This window comes from Giraffa tippelskirchi, chromosome 9, assembly GCF_054371585.1.
Source record: "Giraffa tippelskirchi isolate mGirTip1 chromosome 9, T2T-mGirTip1v1.2.pri, whole genome shotgun sequence".
In the NCBI taxonomy this organism is placed as follows: Eukaryota; Metazoa; Chordata; class Mammalia; order Artiodactyla; family Giraffidae; genus Giraffa; species Giraffa tippelskirchi.
The window spans coordinates 46,570,065-46,592,008 of record NC_137283.1 but is presented as its reverse complement, the minus strand read 5'-3'; the positions used below and the strand labels follow the sequence as shown (position 1 = coordinate 46,592,008).

The 21,944-nt window shown below is 50.0% G+C and overlaps 1 protein-coding gene across 3 annotated transcripts in view; it reads left to right on the top strand.

Moving 5' to 3' along the window:
- The window catches only part of NISCH (nischarin), a 65,883-nt gene extending 45,738 nt beyond the window's left edge, over window positions 1-20,145 (top strand). For 2 of the 3 annotated variants that reach the window (XM_081525144.1, XM_081525143.1), the window contains exons 16-21: window positions 12,563-13,966; window positions 15,877-16,267; window positions 16,715-16,871; window positions 17,372-17,500; window positions 18,026-18,187; window positions 18,914-20,145. In XM_081525144.1, the coding sequence (XP_081381270.1) occupies window positions 12,563-13,966; window positions 15,877-16,267; window positions 16,715-16,871; window positions 17,372-17,500; window positions 18,026-18,187; window positions 18,914-19,524 (2,854 nt within the window). In that variant the 3' untranslated portion in view covers window positions 19,525-20,145. The remainder of the gene's footprint in view (window positions 1-12,562; window positions 13,967-15,876; window positions 16,268-16,714; window positions 16,872-17,371; window positions 17,501-18,025; window positions 18,188-18,913) is intronic. The other variant, XM_081525145.1, reaches the window with a different exon arrangement.
- Window positions 20,146-21,944: the final 1,799 nt, after the last annotated feature.

The window sequence follows — 21,944 nt, the reverse complement described above, 5'->3', positions numbered from 1 at the left end:
TAGATTCCCTCTATGCCCACTTTCTGGAGAGTTTTTTTTTTTTAATCCTAAATGGGGTGTTGGATTTTGTCAAAAACTTTTTCTGCATCTATTAAGATGATCATATGGTTTTAATTCTTCAGTTTGTTAATGTGGTGTATCACATTGATTGACTTGTGTATATTGAAAAATCTTTGCATCCCTGGAATAAATCCCGCTTGATCATGGTGTATGAATCTTTTAATGTGTTACTAGACTTGGTTTGCTAGTGTCTTATTGGGATTTTTTTGTGTCTGTTGAGTGATATTGGCTGGTAATTTTTCTTCTCTGTTTTTAACATTTATTTATTTGGCTGCATGACGTCTTAGTTGCAGCACGCAGGGTCTTTCTTTGTGGCTCATGGACTCTCTAGTTGTGGTGTCCAGGCTTCAGAGCATGCAGGCTCAGCGGTTTCAATATGTGTGCTTTAGTTGCTCTGCGGTATTTGGGATCTTAGTTCTCCTACCAAGGATCGGACCTGTGTCACCTGCAAGGGGGATTTGTAACTTCTGGACCACCAGGGAAGTTCTTGTAATTTCATTTTAGTGGTATCTTTGGTTTTGGTATCAGGGTGATTGTGGCCTCATAGAATGAGCTTGAGAGTATTCCTTCTTTGGCAATTTTTTGGAAGGATTTCAGAAGGATAGGTGTTAAGTGTTGTCTAAATGCTTGATAGAATTCATCTGTGAGGCTATCTGGTCCTGGACTTTTGTTGGAAGTTTTTGAATCACAGTTTCAGAACTTGTGATTGACCTGTTCATGTTTTCTGTTCTTTCCTGGTTTTGTCTTGGAAGGTTGTACTTTCCTAAGAATTTGCCCATTTCTTCTAGATAGTCCATTTTATTGGCATATAGTTGCTTGTAGTAGTCTCTTATCCTTTGTACGTCTGTGGTGTCAGTTGTAACTTACCCCTTTTCATTCCTAGTTGGTTTTTTTTTTTAATAATTAATTAATTTTTGGTTGTGCTATTTCTTTATTGCTGCATACAGTCTTTCTCTAGTTATGGTGAGCCAAGACTACTCTTTGTTGCAGTGCGTGGGCTTCCATTGCAGTGACTCTCGCATAGCACAAGCCCTGGGTACATGAGTTTCAGTAGTTGCAGCCCAAGGACTCAATAGTTGTGGCTTGTAGGCCCTGGAGTGCGTGCTGGCTTCAGTATTTGCTGCTCTTGGTCTCGATAGTTGTGGTGCATGGGCTTGGTTGCTCCGTGGCATGTGAAATCTTCCTGGACAAGGGATCAAACCAGTGTCCCCCTTGCATTGGCAGGTGGACTTCCATGCACTGTACCACCAGGAAAGTCCCTGTTTCTAATTTTCTTGATTTGAACCCTCTTCTTTTTTTTCTCCCATTGAGTCTAAAGGCTTATCAGTTTTGTTCATCTTTTTATAGGACCAGTTTTTATTTTCATTGACCTTTCTATTGTTTTCTTCATCTTTATATCATTTATTTCTGCTCTGGTCGTTATGATTTCTTTCCTTCTACTAACGTTGGGGTTTATTTGTTCTTTCTCTAGTTCATTGGGGGTGTGTGTGTGGGGGGTGTGTGTGTGTTTGACTGCGCTCGGTGTTTGCTCTGTGCAGGCTTTCTCTAGTTGTAGTGAGTGGCGGTTACTCTGTAGTTGCGGGGCGTGGGTTTCTCATTTAGGTAACTTCTCACGTTGCAGAGGATGGGCCTTGTAGTACAGGCTCAAAAGTTGTGGCACACAGGCTTAGTTGTTCTGTGGCATGTGGGATCTTCCCAGACCAGGGTTTGAACCCATGTCCCCTGCATTTGGCAGGTGGATTCTTAACCACTGGATCACCAGGGAAGTCCCACAGTTGGTTGTCTTTTTGAGATTTTTTCTTGTGTCCTGAGGTAATATTGTATTGCTTCACCTGCTCTCAGAATTGCTTTTGCTGCATCCCATAGGTTTTGGATTGTCATGTTTTCATTGTCATTTGTCTCTAGGTATTTTTTGATTTCCTTTTCGATATCTTCGGTGATCCATTGGTTGTTGAGTAACATATTGTTCAGCCTCCATTTGTTTGTGGGTTTTTGCAGTTTTTTTCTTGTATCTGATTTCTAATCTTATAGCATTGTGGTTGGAAATGATGCCTGATATGTTTTCAGTTTTCTTAAATTTACTGAGGCTTGATTTATGGCCAAAGATAAGCTCTATCCTGGGGGATGTTCCATGTGCACTTGAAAGTGTATTTTGCTGCTTTCTAATGGAATGCTCTATAAACATCAGTGAGTCCATCTGGTCTATTGTATCTTTAATGCTTATGTTTCCTTATTGATTTTCTGTCTGGATGTCCATTGGTGTAAGTGGATATTAAAGTCCCATGCTATTATTTTTTTCCTTTTTTTTCTTAATATATAATTATATTTTATTGAAGTATAGTTGACTTACAATGTTTCAGGTGCAAAGCAAGATGATTTAGTTATACATATACAAATATATTATTTTTGAAATTATTTTCCATTATAGGTTATTACAAGATATTGACTACAGTTCTCTGTGATGCACACTAAACCTTTGTTGCTTTTGCCTATTTTTAATTAACAATCTAATTAAATTAATGGGGAACTCCAAGAGAGTTTATGCCAAGGGGTACCTTGCTAGCCTTCTGCTGCCAGTGCCCCGTCCCTGTGGTGAGCCTCTGCCCACCTACGCCTCCATCGTAGTCCCTCCAGTACTAGTAGGTATTGGTTTAGTCTTCCTGTGAGGTCACTGCCCCTTTCCTCTGAATCTTCGTGTGTGAAAGGGTTTGTTTGAGCCCTCCAAGACTGGAGTCTGTGTTTCCCCCAGTCCTGTGGAAGTCTTGTAATCAAATCTCACTGACCTTCAAGACCAGATTCCCTGGGGAGTACCATTTCTCTGTTGGATCCCCAGGCCAGGAAGCGTGCTTTGGGGTTCAGAACCTTTGAAACAGTGGGAGAACTTCTTTGGTATTGTTCTCCAAGTTTTGGGTCACCCACCTGGTGGGTATGATTTTTTCGTGATTGTGCCCCTGCTGCCATCTGGCTGCGTCTTCCTCTTTGTCTTTGGATGTGGGGTATCTTTTTTTGGTAGGTTCCAGCATCCTCCTGTCAGTGGTTGCCGAACATCTGGTTGTGATTTTTTTGTGCTTTCACAGGAGGAGATGATGCCCTTCTACTCTGCCATCTTGAACCGGAAACTGATTTTTCCATTCTTAAAGAGCTTCTTTTGTAAAAAAAAAAAAAAAAAAAAAGTGACGTGGGTGGGTTAGTCTCCAAAGCCTCAACTGTTTACTCTGATTTTTGCAGAAGAGGTTCCCCAACTGCATTTTGTATATCCTTTTTCACCAGGGGATTAGAGGCCAAGAGGTACTAGAATTTATTATTTTTTAAAAAAAATTTTATTGGAATATAGTTGATTTATAATGTGTTACTTTCAGGTATACAGCAAAGTAAATCAATTATATCTACACTTTTTTAGATTCTTTTCCCATATAGGTCATTAGTTCAGTTCAGTCGCTCAGTCATGTTGGGCTGTTTGCGACCCCATGAACTGCAGCACTCCAGGCCTCCCTGTCCGTCACCAACTCCCGGAGTCCACCCAAACCCATGTCCATTGTGTTGGTGATGCCATCCAACCATCTCATCCTCTGTCATCCCCTTCTCCTCCTGCCCTCAATCTTTCCTAGCATCAGGGTCTTTTCCAATGAGTCAGCTCTTCGCATCAGGTGGCCAAAGTATTGGAGTTGCAGCTTCAACATCAATCCCTCCAATGAACGCCCAGGACTGATCTCCTTTAGGATGGACTGGTTGGATCTCCTTGCAGTCCAAGGGACTCTCAAGAGTCTTCTCCAACACCACAGTTCAAAAAGCATATAGGTCATTACAGAGTACTGAGTAGAGTTCCCTGTGCTATACAGTAGTAGGTCCTTGTTAGTTATCTATTTTATATATAGTAGTGTGTTTATGTCAGTCCCAAACTCTGAATTTATCCCTCTTCCCCATTTCCCCCTGGTAACTATAACTTTGTTTTCTACATCTGTGACTCTTTTATAAAAAAGTTCATTTGTACCATTTTTTTTTAGATTTCCACATGCAGCAATATGTGATATTAGTCCTTATCTGACTTCATTCAGTATGACAATCTCTAGATGCATCCTACTGGGGCAAGTGGCATTATTTCATTCCTTTTTTATGGCTGAATAGTATTCCATTATTCACCTGTCAGTTGATATTTAGGTTTCTTACATGTCTTGGCTATTGTAAACAGTGCTTGTAGTGAACATTGGGGTACAAGTTATCTTTTTGAATTAAGCCTTTCTCTGGATATATGTCCAGAAGTGGGATTGTTGGATCGTGTAGTAGGTCTGTATTTAGTTTGTTAAGGAACCTCTATACCATTCTCCATAATGGTTGTAACAATTTATATTCCTACCAACAATGTAGGAGGGTTCCATTTTCTCTGTACCCTCACAAGCATTTATTGTTTAGAGACTTTTTTTTTTTAAAGAGATATAGTTTTAAAATATTTTGTTTGTTTGTTTATTTGGTTGCCCAGGTCTTAGTTGTGGAATGCAGGATCTTTGATCTTTGTTGCAGCATGTGGGTCCTTCAGGTGCAGCACAGGGGAGTTTTTAGTTGCAGCATGCAAACTCTTACTTGTGGGATATGGGATCTAGATTCCTGACCAGGGATCAAACCCAGGACCCCCAGCTTTGGGAGCGTGAAGTCTTAGCCACTGGATCACCAGGGACATCCCAGAAGACTTTTTTTTAGTTTATTTTCCACTGTAGGATAGTTACTTTACAATGTTGTGTTGGTTTCTGCTGTACAGCAGCATGAATCAGCCATAGTATACATATATCCCCTCCCTCCCCCTCTGGCTTTGTCCCACCCCTCTTGGTTGTCACAGAGCACAGGTTGAGCTCTGTGTGTCATACAGCAACTTCCCACTACCTGTTTCACATATTGTAACATGTATGTTTCATTGCTACTCTTTCAATTCATCCCATCCTCTCCTTCCTCTGGTGTGTCCACAGGTCTGTTCTCTATGTCTGCATATCTATTCCTGCCCTGCAGATAGGTTTATCAGTACTATTTTTCTAGATCCCATACATATAGATCAATGTTCAATGTTTATTTTTCTCTTTCTGACTTAATGTCACTCTGTAACAGGCTGGTTCATCCACGTCACTAGAACATCAAAAAAAATTTTTTTATGGCTAGGAATACTCCATTGTGGAGCTTCCCTGGTGGCTTAGTGGTAAAGAATCTGCCTGCCAATGCAGGAGACTCAGGTTCAGTTCCTGGGTTGGGAAGATCCCTGGAAAAGGATCTTTTGGAAAGAAGGCAACCCACTCCAGTGTTCTTGCTGGGGAAATCACACGGACAGAGGAGTCTGATGGAGTGCAGTTCATGGGGTCGAAAAAGAATTAGATACAACTTAGTGACTAAAACAACAACAATATTCCATTGTGTATGTGTACCACAAATTCTTGATCCATTCATCTGTCAGTGGACATCTAGGTTGCTTCCATGTCCTGGCTATTATAAATAGTGTTGCAATGATCCTGGGGGTGCATGTATCTTTTGGGACTATGGTTTTCTCAGGGTGTATGCCCAGTAATGGGATTGTTGGGTCATATGGTAGTTTTATTTGTAGGTTTTCAAGGAATCTCCATACTGTTTTCCATAGCAGCTATATCAATTTACATTCCCACCAACAGTGCAAGAGGGTTCCCTTTGTTTCACACCTTCTATAGCATTTATTGTTTATAGATTTTTTTGATGATGGCCATTCTGACCTGTGTGAGGTGATACCTCATTGTAGCTTTTTTCTTTTTATTTTATGTGTTTGACTGCCTCTGGCCTTAGTTGTGACCCGTGCGATCTTTCTTGTGGCCTGGGGGCTCCAGAGCACTCAGGCTTCAGTAGTTGTGGCCTGCAGGTTCTGGAGTGTGTGGGCTCAGTAGTTTCGGCACATGGGTGGAGTTCCCCCATGACATGTGGGACCAGGGATTGAACCCACATTGCCTGCATTGCAAGTCAGATTTGTAACCACTGGACCGCCAGGAAATTTCCACCTGATTGTAGTTTTGATTTGCATTTCTCTGTTAATTAGTGATGTTGAGCATCTTTTCATGTGCCTCTTGGCCATCTGTATGTCTTCATTGGAGAGAGGTCAATTTAGGTCTTTACCCATAGTTTGATTGTGTGTTTGTTTGATTTTGAGCTACATGAGCTGTTCTGTGTTTTGGAGATGTACAGAGTGAAGTAAGTCAAAGAAAAATAAATGTTGTATATTAATATATGTATGCGGAATCTAGAAGAATGGTACAGATGAACGTATTTGTCAGGCAGGATGAGAGACACAGATGTAGAGAAGAGATGTGGATGTAGGGAGTGGCAGGAAGGGGAGTGTGCAATGAATTGGGAGATTAGGATTCACATATTTACACGACCACATTTGAAAGAGAGCTAGTGTGAACCTGCTGTATAGCGCAGGGAGCTCAGCTTGGTCCTCTCTGATGACCTAGATGGGTGGAATCGGGGGTGGGAGAGAGGTCCATGAGGAAGAGGACATATGTATACATGTAACTGATTCATTCATTCTACAGCAGAAACTAACACAACATCATGAAGCAGTTACACTCCATTAAAGTATTTTTCTGACTTTTCGTTGTTACTGTATAGGAATGCAAGAGATTTCTATGTATTAATTTTGTATCCTGCAAATTTACCAGATTCATTGATGAGCTCTCGTAGTTTTCTGGTAGTGTCTGTAGGATTTTCTGTTTCTCTGCAAACAGTGACAGTATTACTTTCTCTTTTCAATTTGGATTTCTTTTATTTCTTTTTCTTCTCTGATTGCTGTGACTACACTCTCCAGAACTATGTTCAGTCAAATTGGCAAGAGTGGACATCAGGAGATCTTAGAGGAAATGTTTTGAGTTTTTCACCTTTGAGAATGGTGTTAATCACCTTTGAGAATGGTGTTAATTGTGGGTTTGTTGTATGCCGTCTTTGTTATGTTGAGGTAGATTCCCTCTATGCCCACTTTCTGGAGTTTGTTTTTGTTTTTGTTTTACCATAAATGTGTGTGGAATTTTGTTAAAAACTTTTTCTACATCTGTTAAGATGATCATATGGGTTTTTCTTCTTCAGTTTGTTAATGTGGTGTATCACATTGGTTGATTTGTGTATACTGAAAAACCTTTGCATCCCTGGAATAAATCCCACTTGATCATGGTGTGTGAACCTTTTATTGTGTTGTTGGGCTTGGTTTGCTAATGTTTTGTTGAGTTTTTTTTTTTTTTTTTTTTTTGCCTCTGGGTTATTGGCCCTTAATTTTTCCTTTTTTAATATTTATTTGGCTGTGTGACAGCTTAGTTGTAGCACACAGGATCTTGGTTGCATTGTGCAGGGTCTTTCATTGTGGCTCATGGACTCGAGTTGTGTGCAAGCTCCAGAACGTGCAGGCTCAGTATTTGCAGTACGTGGGGTTAGTTGCTCCAGCATGTGGGATCTTAGTTCCCCTACCAAGGATCGACCCTGTGTCCCCTGCATTGCAAGATGGATTCTTGACCCCTGGACCACCAGGGAAGTTCTGTAATTTTCATTTTTTGTGATATCTTTGGTTTTGGTATCAGGTTGATGGTGGTGGCCTCATAGAATGAGCTTGGGAGTGTTCCTTCTTCTGCAATTTTTTGAAAGAATATCAGAGGGATAGGTGTTAACTGTTGTGTAAATGTTCAATAAAATTCTCCTGTGAAGCCGTCTGGTCCTGGACTTTTGTTTGTTGGAAGTTTTTGAATCAGTTTCAATTTTAGTACTTGTGATTGGTCTGTTTGTGTTTTCTATTTCTTCCTGGTTCAGTCTTGATAAGTTGTACCTTTCTAAGAATTTGTCCATTTTATTGGTGTATGGTTGCTTGTGAAAGTTGCTCAGTTGTGTCTGCTTCTTGGCGACTCCATGGACTGTAACCTACCAGGCTCCTCTGTCCATGGAATTCTCCAGGCAGAAATACTGAAGTGGGTAGCTGTTTCTGTCTCCAGGGGACCTTCCCAACCTAGAGATTGAACTCTGTTCTCTCACATTGCAGTCAGATTCTTTAAGCCACCAGGGAAGCCCAAGAATACTGGAGTGGGTAGCCTCTCCTTTCTCCAGGGCATATTCCTGACCCAGGAATTGAACCTGGGTCTCCTGCATTGCAGGCAGATTCTTTACCAGTTGAGCTACCAGGGAAGCCCCCCATAGTTGCTCATACTCTTATGATCCTGTGTATGTCCGTGGTGTCAGTTGTAACATCCTTTTCTGTTCCTACTTTTTTTTTTTTTTAATAATTAATTTTGGGGTTCTGTGTCCTCATTGCTGCATACATGCTTTCTCTAGTTATGGTGAGCCAGGACTTCTCTTCATTGTGGTCATTGCAGTGGCTTCTCTTGTTGCATAGCACAGGCTCTAGGTGCCTGGACTTCAGTGATTACAGCACGTGGACTCAGTAGTTGCTGTGTGTGGGCTCTAGGGCACGCAGGTTCAGTAGTTGCAGCACACGAGCTCAGTCATTGCAGCTTATGGGCCCTGGAGCATGTGCTGGCTTTGTTATTTGCTGCTCGTGGGCTCAGTGGTTGTGGCGCGTGGGCTTGGTTTCTCCGTGGCATGTGGAATCTTCCTGCACAAGGGATCAAACCAGTGTCCCCTTGCACTGGCAGGCAGATTCTTATCCATTGTACCACCACAGAAGTCCTCACTTCTAGTTTTGTTAATGTGAGCCCTCTTCTTTTCTCCCAATGAATTAAAAGGTTATTAAAAGGTTTCTTAATTTTGTTCATCTTTTCATAAGATCAGCTTTTAGTTTCATTGATCTTTACTATTGTTGTATTCATTTCTATTTCGTTTATTTCTGCTCTGATCAATATAATTTCATTCCTTCTACTAACTTTGGAGTTTGTTCTTCTTTCTCTAGTTCCTGTGTGTGTGTGTGTGTGTGTGTGTGTGTGTGTGTGTGTTTGATTGTGCTGGGTGTTTGCTAGGCACAGGCTTGTGTGTGTGTGTATGTGACTGTTCTGGGTCTTCGCTGTGCATAGGCTTTCTCTAGTTGCGGTGAGTGGGGATTACTCTCTAATTGCAGCGCATGGGCTTCTCATCGCCGTGGCTTCTCTTGTTGGGGAGCATGGGTTCTAGAGTTCAGGCTCAGTAGTTGTAGCACACAGGCTTAGTTGCTCTGTGGCTTGTGAGATCTTCCTGGGCCAGCGATTGAACCCATGTCCCCTGCATTGGTAGGTGGGTTATTAACCATTGGACCACCAGGGAAGTCCCACGGTTAGGTTGTTTGAGATTTTTCTCGTGGGGAAGATTGTATTGCTGTCAACTTCCCTCTTAGAACTGCTTTTGCTGCTCCCATAGGTTTTGGATTGTCATGTTTCATTGTCATTGTCTGTAGGTATTTTTGATTTCTTCAGTGATCCATTGGCTATTTCATAACATATTGTTTAACCTCCATATGTTTGTGGGGTTTTGCAGTTTTTTTTTTCTTGTATTTGATTTATAATCTTATAGCATTGTGGTTGGAAAAGATACTTGATGTGATTTCAGTTTTCTTGAATTTACTGAGGCTTGATTTGTGGCCAAAGATACAATCTATCCTGTAGAATGTTCTGTGTGTGCTTGGAAAGAAAGTGTATGCTCTTTTCAAATGGAATGCCCTATAAACATTAGTTAAGTCCATCTAGTCTAATGTATCTTTAAGGCTGGTGTTTCTTTATTGATTTTCTGTCTGGATGATCTGTCCATTGAGTTCCCTGCTATTATTGTATTACTGTTGATTTCCCCCTTCTATACCATCTGAGCCACCAGAGAAGCCCTTATGACTATTAGCATTTGTTTTACGTTTATATTGAGGTGCTCCTGTGTTGGGTACATACATGTACTTGAAATTGTTATGTCTTCTTCTTGAATTGATCCCTTGATCATTATGTAGTGTCCTTCCTTGTCTTTTTAATATTTATGTATTTACTTGGCTACACCAGCCCTCAGTTGCAGCACATGGAATCTTTGATCTCTGTTGTAGCCTGAGTGATCTTTAGTTGCGGCATACCAACTCTTTGTCTGTTGGACCTAGTTCCCTTACCAGGGATCGAACCCCCGCCCCCTGTGTTGAGAGCGCAGAGTGTTAGCCACTTGACCACCAGGGAAATCCCATTTCCTTATCTCTTGTAACAGTCGTTATTTTAAGGTCTATTTTGTCTGATATGTATATTGGTATTTCAGCTTTCTTTTGATTTCCATTTGCATGGAATATCTTTTTCTATCCCCTCACTTTCGCTCTGTATGTGTCCCTAAGTCTGAAGTGGATCTCTTGTAGACAGCATATATATGGGTCTTGTTTTGTATCCATTCAGCCAGTCTGTGCCTTTTGTTTGGAGCATTTATTTAATTCACATTTTACATTTAAGGTAATTATTGATAATACATGTGCCATTTTCTTAGTTGATTAGGATTTGTTTTTGTTGGTTTCTTCTGTTCTCTTGTGGTTTGATGACTCTATCTTTAGTGTTGTGTTTGAGTTGCCTTTTTCTATTTTGTTTGTGTGTCTGTTACAGATTTTTGGTTTGCAGTTCCCATGAGGTTTGGATTCTTTTGTGGTTTTAATTTGGCTGCATCCGTTGCGGCTTGTGGCATCCTTGTGGCACTTGGGAACTTCCATTGTGGCACTCGGACTCTCTAGTTGTGGCACTCAGTCTCAGTCACTGTGTGGAGTGTGGGATTCTAGTTCCCCGAGGAGGGATCAAACCCAAGTCCCCTGCATTGCAAGGCAGATTCTTAACCATTGGACCACCAGGGAAGTCCCTCTTGAGATTTTGCTATAGCAGTCTTTACGCAAGGTTGTTTTCAGTTGCTGGTCTCTTGATTTCAAGTGTAATTCTGGTTTCCTGTATTTGTACTCCCCTCGTGGTTGCTGATTTTGATACGATATTTGTGTGTGGGTGGTTTCCTACTATTACTTCATGTTTGCCTTTATTGTTGAGCTTTCCCAATTGTGCTTTACTTGTTCCTAGTTTTGGCCTCCCCACCCCAACCCTCACCCCCGATGGTGTGTGTGTGTGCGCGCGCACGTGTGCATGCTGAGTTACTTTGGTCGTGTCCAGTTCTTTGTGACCCTATGGACTAGCTTACCAGGCTCCCCTGTTCATGGGATTCTCCATGCAAGAATACTAGGGTGGGTTGGCACGCCCTCCTCCAGGCAATCTTCCCGACCCAGGGATCGAACTCTTCATTGGCAGGTGTGTTCTTTACCATTTACCATCTGCCCCGCCCCCCACCCCTGCCCCCAGAAGTTCCTTTAGCATTTGTTGTAAGGCTAGTTTGGTGGTGTTGTATTCTCTTAACTTTTGCTCATGTGTAAAACTTTTGATTCCTCTGAATCTGAAGGAAAACCTTGCTGGGCAGAGTATTCTTGATTGTAGGTTGATCCCTTTCATCACTTTAAATATGTTATGCTGCTCTCTTCTGGCTTGCAGTTTCTGCTGAAAAATCGTCTGATAACCTTATGGGGATTTTCTTGTGTGTTGTTTGTTACTTTTCCCTTTTGTTTTTAATATTTTTTCTTTGTATTTGACTTTTGTCGATTTGACTAACGTGTGTTTTAGCATGTTCCTCCTTGGGTTATCCCGTGTGGAACTCTGCGCTTCCTGGATTTGAATGACTGTTTCCTCTCCCATTTTAGGAAAGTCTTTGGCTATAATCTCTTCAAATATTTTCTCCGGCCCTTTCCCTGTCTCTTTTTCTTCTGGGACCCTATATTGTGGATGTTGGTGTGTTTAGTGTTGTCCCAGAGGTCTCTGAGACATTTCTCATTTCTCTTCATTCTTTTTACTTTATTCTGACCTGTGGCAGCGATTTCCATTTTCTTTGTTCTGTTCTGTGGCAGTGATTTCCACTTCTCTGTCTTCCAGCTCACTTACTCATTCTTCTGCCTCAGTTATTCTGCTATTGATTTTTTTTCTAGTGTGTTTTTCATTTCACTTACTGTATTGTTCATCTCTCTGTTCTTTTAACCTTCTGTCTCTTTGTTAAACATTTCTTGTATCCTCTTGGTCTGTGCCTCCATTCTTTTTCTGAGATTTTGAATCATTTTTACCGTTACTACTCTGAATTCTTTCTCAGGTAGATTGCCTATCTCTGGAGGAGCTTGAATTTAAATGTGAAGGTCCTCAGACCCACCTATCCCACTCCCTACCCCTCTCAAGGTCACTGGGTTCCCCTGAAGGAAACTGTTGTCAAGTTAGTCCACGCCCTTGAGCACTCATTGCCTGTGGGGCTTGTGGCCAGTGTCTCCAGGACTGAGACGTCTTCATGACGTGGGCAGGGTTGCAATGGATGCCCTTAAAGTGTAGCTGTCCCAGCCTTCCCGCACTTCAGCTCCCTGTCAGAGTGCTTGCTAGGAGCAGGCTGGACTGGTTAGGAGGCTTGTGAGACCCATGCATTGGTTCCTCAAGACCAGGGGGACAGCAGCAGAATCTGGATGTGGGAGGTGGGGGCATCCCAGCCCAGCATGCCACTGACCTGGCCTCTCCCCTCACAGTCCCGAGCACGCGGAGCCAGAGGTCCAGGTGGTGCCTGGGTCCGGCCAGATCATCTTCCTGCCCTTCACCTGCATTGGCTACACCGCCACCAACCAGGACTTCATCCAGCGCCTGAGCACGCTCATCCGGCAGGCTATCGAGCGGCAGCTCCCTGCTTGGATTGAGGCCGCTAACCAGCGAGAAGAGGGCCAGGGGGAGCAGGGCGAGGATGACGAGGAGGAGGAGGACGTTGCTGAGAACCGCTACTTTGAAATGGGGCCCCCGGACGCAGAGGAAGAGGAGGAGGGTGGGCCAGGCGAGGAAGAGGAAGAAGAGGAGGAAGAGGAGGAGGAGGAGGCTGAGGAGGAGCGCCTGGCTCTGGAGTGGGCACTGGGCGCAGACGAGGACTTCCTGCTGGAGCATATCCGCATCCTCAAGGTGCTCTGGTGCTTCCTGATCCACGTGCAGGGCAGCATCCGCCAGTTCGCCGCCTGCCTCGTGCTCACCGACTTCGGCATTGCTGTCTTCGAGATCCCGCACCAGGAGTCGCGGGGCAGCAGCCAGCATATCCTCTCCTCGCTGCGCTTCGTGTTCTGCTTCCCGCACGGCGACCTCACCGAGTTCGGCTTCCTCATGCCGGAGCTGTGCCTGGTGCTGAAGGTGCGGCACAGCGAGAACACGCTCTTCATCATCTCAGACGCCGCCCACCTGCACGAGTTCCATGCGGACCTGCGCGCCTGCTTCGCCCCGCAGCACATGGCCATGCTGTGTAGCCCGGTGCTCTACGGCAGCCACACCAGCCTGCAGGAGTTCCTGCGCCAGCTGCTCACCTTCTACAAGGTGGCGGGCGGCTGCCAGGAGCGCAGCCAGGGCTGCTTTCCTGTCTACCTGGTCTACAGCGACAAGCGCATGGTGCAGACGGCCGCCGGGGACTACTCGGGCAACATCGAGTGGGCCAGCTGCACCCTCTGCTCAGCCGTGCGGCGCTCCTGCTGTGCGCCGTCCGAGGCCGTCAAGTCCGCCGCCATCCCCTACTGGCTGCTGCTCACACCCCAGCACCTCAACGTCATCAAGGCCGACTTCAACCCCATGCCCAACCGGGGCACCCACAACTGCCGCAACCGCAACAGCTTTAAGCTCAGCCGCGTGCCGCTCTCCACCGTGCTGCTAGACCCCACGCGCAGCTGCACCCAGCCGCGGGGTGCCTTCGCCGACGGCCATGTGCTTGAGCTGCTCGTGGGCTACCGCTTCGTCACCGCCATCTTCGTGCTGCCCCACGAGAAGTTCCACTTCCTGCGCATCTACAACCAGCTGCGGGCCTCGCTGCAGGACCTGAAGACTGTGGTCATCGCCAAGACCCCTGCAACAGGGGGCGGGTCTCAGAGCCCCCTCGTGGATGGCCAGCCTGCCGAGAGCAGGGCCAGGTGAGACCAAGCACAGGCTTCTGGGGGCCAGGGAGCAGGGGGCTAGGTGAGACCACTCCACTCACCACACCCAGATCTCTCACCCCTGTCAGCATAGCCCTTGGCTCCCTCGGGCTTGGTGCTGGGCTGCTACTTATCTCCCAGGCTTCAGAAGAGGTCCGTCTTTGTGGAAGGACACTGGGCTTGAGGCCCAGTTCTCTGCCACTTAGAGCCCTGCATGGCTGGGCCTTCAGGCTTCTGCTGCTACCTTGCCTGGCCCTCCCCACTGGGCCCAAGCGCGGCCTCTAGGCATCACCCATGTCCCCTCACCCCTGGGCTCCCAGTCCCGTGGCTGGCTTTCTGAGCTGGGCTGGGGGAGCTGCTGCTGGCACCGCCTGCCTCTGACCTCCAGCTTCAAGCCTTACCCTTTGGTGAGCCATACACTCCTTCCTTCTCAGGAGGACCTGGGTTGTTCAGGGGCCCACTCTGTAATTTTGTGAGTCCCTTCCAGAGGAACCTGTTCACTGAGAGCAGCAAGGTCTGAGTGTGTAAGCTGGGTGGTCTCTTCGTGCAGAGCTCCTGCTCTTCTGGGGGAGACTGAGGTGCAGGGAGGGGAGGAATTCATGGCCCTATGCTCGTCTTCCTCACTTTTCCCTCCTGCTCCTGCTGCTGAGCCTGGCTCCCCTCAGAGCTGCCTGGGCTTGGGCTAGAGTAGCCTATGAGGGAGACTGTGGTCATACCCATGGTTCATCCCTGCCTTGGGCCCAAGAGGGTCCTGTGCCCTTCAGGGTGCCCCATCCTCCTGTGGCTTCCCCCAGCTTCATGTATGATGGGGCTTCCCCAGCTGGGCAAGAAAGCCCTTCATTTGTTCGTGGTGGACAGTGGAGACCCTGTCCTCACCCCAGCATTTCAGAGGCCCTGCCTTTTCCCTCCAGCCCAGCCCCTCAACTGATGCTCCCACAGGACATCCAGCCTCTTCCTGGCTGAATCAGGGGCCCCTCCTGCCCAGCTCAGGTCCCGTGCCCTCTGTAGAGACCCCTCATTCCTCCAGGTACCTGGGGAGCTGCCTGTGCCAGAGGCAGCCTCACAAGGCTGTCTCTCTGTCTCCCTTCCCCCATGATGGGGCTTCAGATGGTGACACCTTGTCTCTGTTTCTCCAAACCTGGCTGGACCTTGCCCACAGAGGGGACTGCATACAGAAAGCAGGCGCCCTGCTTCACCCCAGCAGATGCGTGTCTGCCCAAGGCCAACAGGAGGAGAGCCTGGGAGGGTTGGGGGGATTTGGCCTCATGCAAGATCAGGGCCCCAGGAATCTCTCTCAACAGACAACTGTTCAATTGAGAGGACAGTATCCAGGACTCCCCACTGACGTGAGCCTGGGCTTGTGGGCATGTAGGCTGGTGGCAGGGGGCTCCCAACACGCACGAGGATTCTTTCTGAGCATTGTTGGACCTCATGCTTAGAACAGTCGAGGGAAAATCCAGTGTGGCCACGTGCAGTGGTGGCCAAGAGGGATGAGATCCTGGGACACCTGAGGAGGCCTCAAAGGCAGACTGAGGAAAGGTTGAGTTTTTCTTTCTCAACTCCATGTGCCCCAAGGTTCCAGCCCTGGACACCTTGGTCCACACTCTGGACTCTGGAGTGGCATTGGTGATATCTCTACCACCTTTTCAGAATGATTTTTCAGCCCATGGGTCACATCTGTCTGACTCAGCCTTAGTCCGTCTTCCCATCTCCCTCCCAAGAGAAGGGGCCTGGGCACCTTTCCCTTTGCTTTTACCATGAGGAACCAAGATGAAATCCCTAGATGACCCCAGAGGTGGTGTGTGGTGCACGTGGTCCCCTCACACTGAGGTTACACGTGGGCTGGAAGTCTGCATTTGGGGCCCACATGTTAATATGGTGTTTCTGGGGGGGATCGGGGTATGTAGCAGTGACCAGAATCTCCAAGAAGCTCCAGCAGAGACTGCAGCCCCAGCCCTGGTGGAGGTTCCAGCTCTCACTCCAGGAGAGGCCTCAGCCCCAAGCCCCGCAAAGACCCCAGCTCCAGTGGAGGCCTCAGTGCCAGCTCTGGTTCCAGTGGAGGTTCCTGCGGAGGCCGAGGCCGAGGCCTCAGCAGAGATCCCAGCGGAGGCCTCAGCCTCAGTGGAGGCCCTGGCCCAAGCAGAGGCCCCTGCACAGTACCCAAGTGAGCCCCTGATCCAATCCACGTCAGAAGACAATCAGATCCCGTCACACCTGCCCGCCTGCCCGTCTCTCCGGCACATCGCCAGCCTGCGTGGGCGGGCCGTGGTCGAGTTCTTCCACAGCAGCATTGCCGAGGTAGGGCTGGCACACCTGTGGAGGAAGGTGGCCCGGTTGTCCCGGAGCTGCAGCAGGCTCTCCTTGGGCTCAGCTTTGGGTTCCCAGCCTTCTCTGTGCTGGCTTTCCCCCCAGCTTCAGCTCTTCACAGTTTTGAGGACCTGAGTAGGAGGACCTGGACTGCCCTCCCCTGGCTAGTTGTCCCCTCCATCACTGCCTCCCACTGTGGCCATTCCTAGCCTCGGTCCCTGGGCAGACCCCACCGCGTACTGTCTCCTGCTCCTCACCTCCTCTCTTCTGTATTTATACATTCATTGACAAGAAGCAGTCGAGTCCCATGCCACCCCTGGGGCAGCAGGTCACCAACCAGTGGGGCTAGTGGAAGCCCCCTTCCAGAAGCCTGGAGGAGGAGCTGCATGCCCTGGTCACCTGCTGTCCCGCAGCCCCAACTGGCCCCTCTGTGTCCAGGTGGAAAACGAGGAGCTGCGGCACCTCCTATGGTCATCAGTGGTGTTCTACCAGACGCCGGGGCTGGAGGTGACCGCCTGCGTGCTGCTCTCTACCAAGGCTGTGTACTTCGTGCTGCATGATGGCCTCCGCCGCTACTTCTCGGAGCCGCTGCAGGGTGGGCACTGGGGCCCGAGGGGACGGGAGGGCTTCTGTCTCTGGACCCCTGTGCTACCTGAGGAAGCAGCAGTTTGGCTGCACGGGGCTGAGACTCTTTTCAGAGGAAGGGAGGGTGATGTCAGCACTTTCCTCCTGGAGCTGGCACAAGGGATGTGAGGCCAGGTGTGAATGCACCCAGCTAGGCCCATGAGGGCCTGGGATCCAGGCGTGACCAGGGTGGGTTGGGCAGCCTCTGTCCCTTGGGGCCTCGGTGGGTTCCTCAGCCAGTGGGCTGTCCTAGGACTCCTGGTGTGTCCAGCACACCAGGCACGGCTCAGGCTGTAGAACACATTTCCCATGAGTCTTGTGTGTGCAGAGGTGGTGGTGGCTCCTCACCAGGCCTCGGCAGGCCAGGCCATCGAGGGGACCCTTTCCTGATCCAGGCAGCTGTGTACCTGGGAGCCTCGTGCTCGCCCAGTGCGGCCACCACCGCATTTGGTCCCTTTCTCCCTGTAACAGATTTCTGGCATCAGAAAAACACCGACTACAACAACAGCCCCTTCCACATCTCTCAGTGCTTTGTTTTGAAACTCAGCGACCTGCAGGTAGTCAACGTTGGGCTTTTCGACCAGTATTTCCGGCTGACGGGTGAGTGGCCACTCTGCTTTGTCCTATTTTGGGTGAAGGCCAGCGTCCCCAGCAGGCTTCCACCTTCATACGCGGGTGCATTATTGCAGGCAGAGTTATCTGTCTGCTCACAGGCCAGTTCACCGGAGCGGGAGGAAGCCGCTTCGGGAACTGCTGAGAGAGCAGAACTCACCCCTAGGACTTGGAGCAGGAGGCCAGGGACTGAGGCGGCGAAGTGCTGGGCGGGCGGGCAGAGTGGGCCCTGGGCTCCCGGGCAGGATGTGTCTGACTCATACTTCCTGAAGAGAGAAAGCTAAGCTCTTTCCCTAATGCCTCTGTATCCCCTTCCAGAAAAAATGTCACAGCCCTTCCGGCCTGAGAAATGGCCGTCTCCCCAGGCCCCGTGATGCTTCCCCACGTGGACTTTCCTGGCCCCGGCTCTGTGGTCCTCAGGTCGAAGCTGACCTGCCGGAGACTAGAGAAGACTGCAGGGGCGGGGCCGGGGGACCAGCGACCTGCGGTCATGCCTGTCCCCTTCTCTTGCAGGTTCCTGCCCTGCACAGGTGGTTACCTGCTTGACACGGGACAGCTACCTGACACACTGCTTCCTCCAGCACCTCATGGCTGTGCTCTCCTTGCTGGAACGCACACCCTCACCTGAGCCTGTGGACAAAGACTTCTATTCTGAGTTTGGAAACAAGACCACAGGTACCCCCACCCAGCTCAAGTCTCGTTGCCGACCGTGAGGGCTGTAGCAGGCCCCAGGACAGCGACTCTGTGCCACAGCAGCCTCTCTGCTTCTAGCTCTCTTTTCCTGCTTAGTCAGCTAGAGTTTCCCATGGTTTTTTTCTCTTTGGCTACCGTGGATCTTTGTTGCTACATGCAGGCTTTCTGTAGTTGCGGCGAGCAGAGGCTGCTCTTTGTCCTGGTATGTGGGCTTCCCACTGCAGGGGCTTCTCTTGTTGCGCAGCATGGGCTCTTGTCGCGTGGGCTGCAGTAGTGGCAGTGTGTGGGCTCAGTAATTGTGGCTCGTGGGCTCTAGAGCGCAGGCTCTGTAGCTGTGGGCCCAGGCTCCACGGCATGTGGAATCAATCTCCCTGAACCAGAGTTCGAACCAGTGTCCCTTGCGTTATTGCAGAGTGGTTTCTGAACCACTGGACCACCAAAGAAGCCCTCCATGGACTTTGCCATGGCCGAGTCTCTGTCCCAGCAAATCCACATCCATTCAGCAGGTGCATTTCTGTGTCTGCCCTGCTCTGCGCTGCTGGCCTGAGGCTCTTGGCCTGAGCGGGGGGGGGCTTGGATCACTCTCTCCTGCTTCTGATGGTCACGTGACTCATGCTGCCATCTCTGGGGGGCTTGGGGCTGCTGGTGAGCCCAGCACCACCACAGGCCAGTTCCAGCCTGCAGCCCTGGTGGCGTCTCTCTCTTCAGGGAAGATGGAGAACTATGAGCTGATCCACTCGAGCCGCGTCAAGTTCACCTACCCCAGCGAGGAGGAGGTCGGAGACCTGACGTTCACTGTGGCCCAGAAGATGGCTGCCCCGGAGAAGGCACCGGCCCTCAGCATCCTGCTGTACGTGCAGGCCTTCCAGGTGGGCTCGCCGCAGCCCGGGCGCTACAGGGGCTTGCTGCGCCCCAAAACGCTCCTGCTCACCAGCGCAGAGATCTTCCTCTTGGACGAGGACTTTGTCCACTACCCGCTGCCCGAGTTCGCCAAAGAGCCGCCACAGAGGGACCGGTACCGGCTGGATGATGGGCGCCGCGTCCGGGACCTGGACCGCGTGCTCATGGGCTACCAGACATACCCACAGGCCCTCACCCTGGTCTTTGATGATGTGCAGGGCCACGACCTCATGGGCAGCGTCACCCTGGACCACTTCGGGGAGGTGCCAGGTGGCCCGGCCAGAGGCGGCCAGGGCCGTGAGGTCCAGTGGCAGGTGTTTGTCCCCAGCGCTGAGAGCCGAGAGAAGCTCATCTCGCTCTTGGCCCGTCAGTGGGAGGCCCTGTGCGGCCGGGAGCTGCCCGTGGAGCTTACCGGCTAGGCTCGCCCAGGTGGCAGCTGGCCCTTGCCTGCTGTGTCTGGCGTGGTATCCACCCAGGGCCGGGAAGCAGACCATCATCGCTCTTTCTAAAATGTGCTTTCTTTCGGTACCTTCGTTTGACTGTCCTCCCGGAGAATGTGAACGCCTATGTTCAGTTGGTTCTTCCTAACCTTGGGAGCACTGGCCCCTCTAGGGCCTCCATGTGCCGCCAGCCTCCCGCAGATCTGTCACCTGCCCCTTGCGCTGTGTGGCCAGGCACACCAGTGTCGTGTCTTCTGTCGTGAGACTGCTGTTAATCTGTGGCGCCGTGGGTCTGGTTTACTCTTCTACACGTCCTTTCCTGAGATGTCAAGTCCGGTCTTGTTGCTGTTGCTGTCATTGTGGACATTTGCTGCTAATTACTAAGCTGGCAGTGAAATGCACATCGAAAGCTCCCACCCCACGCAGTTTTCCAGAGGGGAGACCTCTCCTGCTCCAGACTAGTGGGAGAGCCCCATGGGGGCAGGAGGCTGCCAGGCCTTGGGGCTGAGAGGGCTGGGGGCAAGGGACCTAGAGCTGCCAGCATCAAGTGTGATTCCTGTTGCCTATTTTCTCTATTCCAGTAAAGCCAAGTTTGACACAGTCTGGGTCTTTTATTTCAAGGGCCACTGGGGTCCCAGCAGGGTGTTGGTGCAGGGCATGGTTGGCCTGAGGGAGAGAGGGTGCCATAGAGACATAAGAAGGTGAGCTACTGGGGGAACGGAGTGGGGAGGAGGCTGCAAAGGACCAAAGGGAGCAGCTTTCCCAGGGCTGGGTGCTGGATGGGTTTCCGAGGAGCCTGGGCCAGGGGAGATACAAGGGGCTTTTTGGACAGGGCCCTGCTGGGCTGTGGCTAAACCTGGAGCCTCAGGGCAAACTGGAAGCTCCTTAGGAGCCCCTGGCACCCCGGCTGCTGCCCTGCCCCTCAGGTCTGGAATGTCACCCCCAGCCTGCTGTGAGGGCCAGGCCTGGAGTCTGGGACAGCTCTCTATGTGGGGTCTGGGGGTCTCACCAGGATGGCCTGCAGAGGAGGTAGCCCTGGTGGTGGATAGCGGGGAAAAGGACCCCATGGCGTCCGTGTCTGGGCTCATCTCCTGAGAGGTGGTTTGCTTCAGGGAGCCCTGCCGAGGTAGGACGTGAGGTTTCTGTGGGAGCCAGCCCCTGTGCCCCATCCTTCAACCCGTTCCTGCCCCGCAGCAGGGTCCCCGAGGCCCTCTCGCCTCTCCCTCATCCTGGCCCCGTCAGGAGCCTTGGGTCCTAAGGTTGCAGGACCGTTCGGGACGAGCAGCACTGGGGGGGTGGAGGAGGGGTCAGCCTGGCTCCCAGGCCTGCCTCTCCTCAGTTTTTCCTGGTGCAGCAGAGTGGGGAATCCTCACCTGGAGGGCCCATGACTCTCAGGAAGGCTGTGGCCGATGGGGGCAGCCACCAAGCGGAGGGTCTCCCCCTTAACCTCCTCTCAGCCAGATGTCGAAGATGAGCCCCGTAACCTCTCAGCTGGTACAGGAGGGGGCAGTCCCAAGGCCTCTGTCTCCATTCGTTACATCGTCCATAAATGGAGAGTTACAGTCCAGAGGTAGAGCCCACCACACGTAGGCCTCACCACCTGGACTGCTGTTCCCAGACCCCGCAGCCCAACAGGTAAGTGCAAACCCCAGCCCGGGTCCGTGAGGACAGGACCTGGCTGGGGTCATCTGCAGTGTAGTGGGGGGCACGGTACCCCACAAGCAGCAGACCAGGGATTGGATCCTTCCACTGATTAGCTGAGCGATGTTGGATGAAATTCTCTACTCCTTTGAGCCTCCATTCCCCCACCAGTATCAGCATAGTAAGAGTAATGTCTCATTCACTCATCCCACCAATCTGAACGGAATAGCTATGTATGAACCAGCCGGACTCCGTCCTTGCTCTCCCATAGCTGGCATTCCAGCAGGGGATGGAAAATAAATAAACCCGTGTTCGCTGGTGGCCACTGCTAGAAGGAGGTGCGGGCTGGAGACCTCTGACCTGAGGCTGAACTTTGTGGTGAGTCTTGTGAGGATCTGGGGGGTAATGGCAGTGCCAAGGGAGCTTACTCTATGCTTAATGGAGCAGAGTAGGGGGAGCAGGCAGCAGGTCAGAGAGGCCAGCCTGGTGTGGAGCGGGGTGCAGGGCACGGGGAAGCCTCAGGACTGAGTAGAGACTGGACTGGGGACAAGAGGGCTACTGGCAGCAGAGGGCCCCTTGGGAGAGGGGATGTGGCAGAGACGGGGATCCGGGGTGGTGGAGGCCGAGTGGGGCAAGCTCAGTCAAAGGCGAGCAAGTGAAGCCGGGCAGGTGAGGGGAACAGCCTCCACTTAGCACGGAGCCCGCCAGGTGCCCTGAGCAGCTGGACAGATGGAGGTAGGCAGACCTGATTCTGAGGC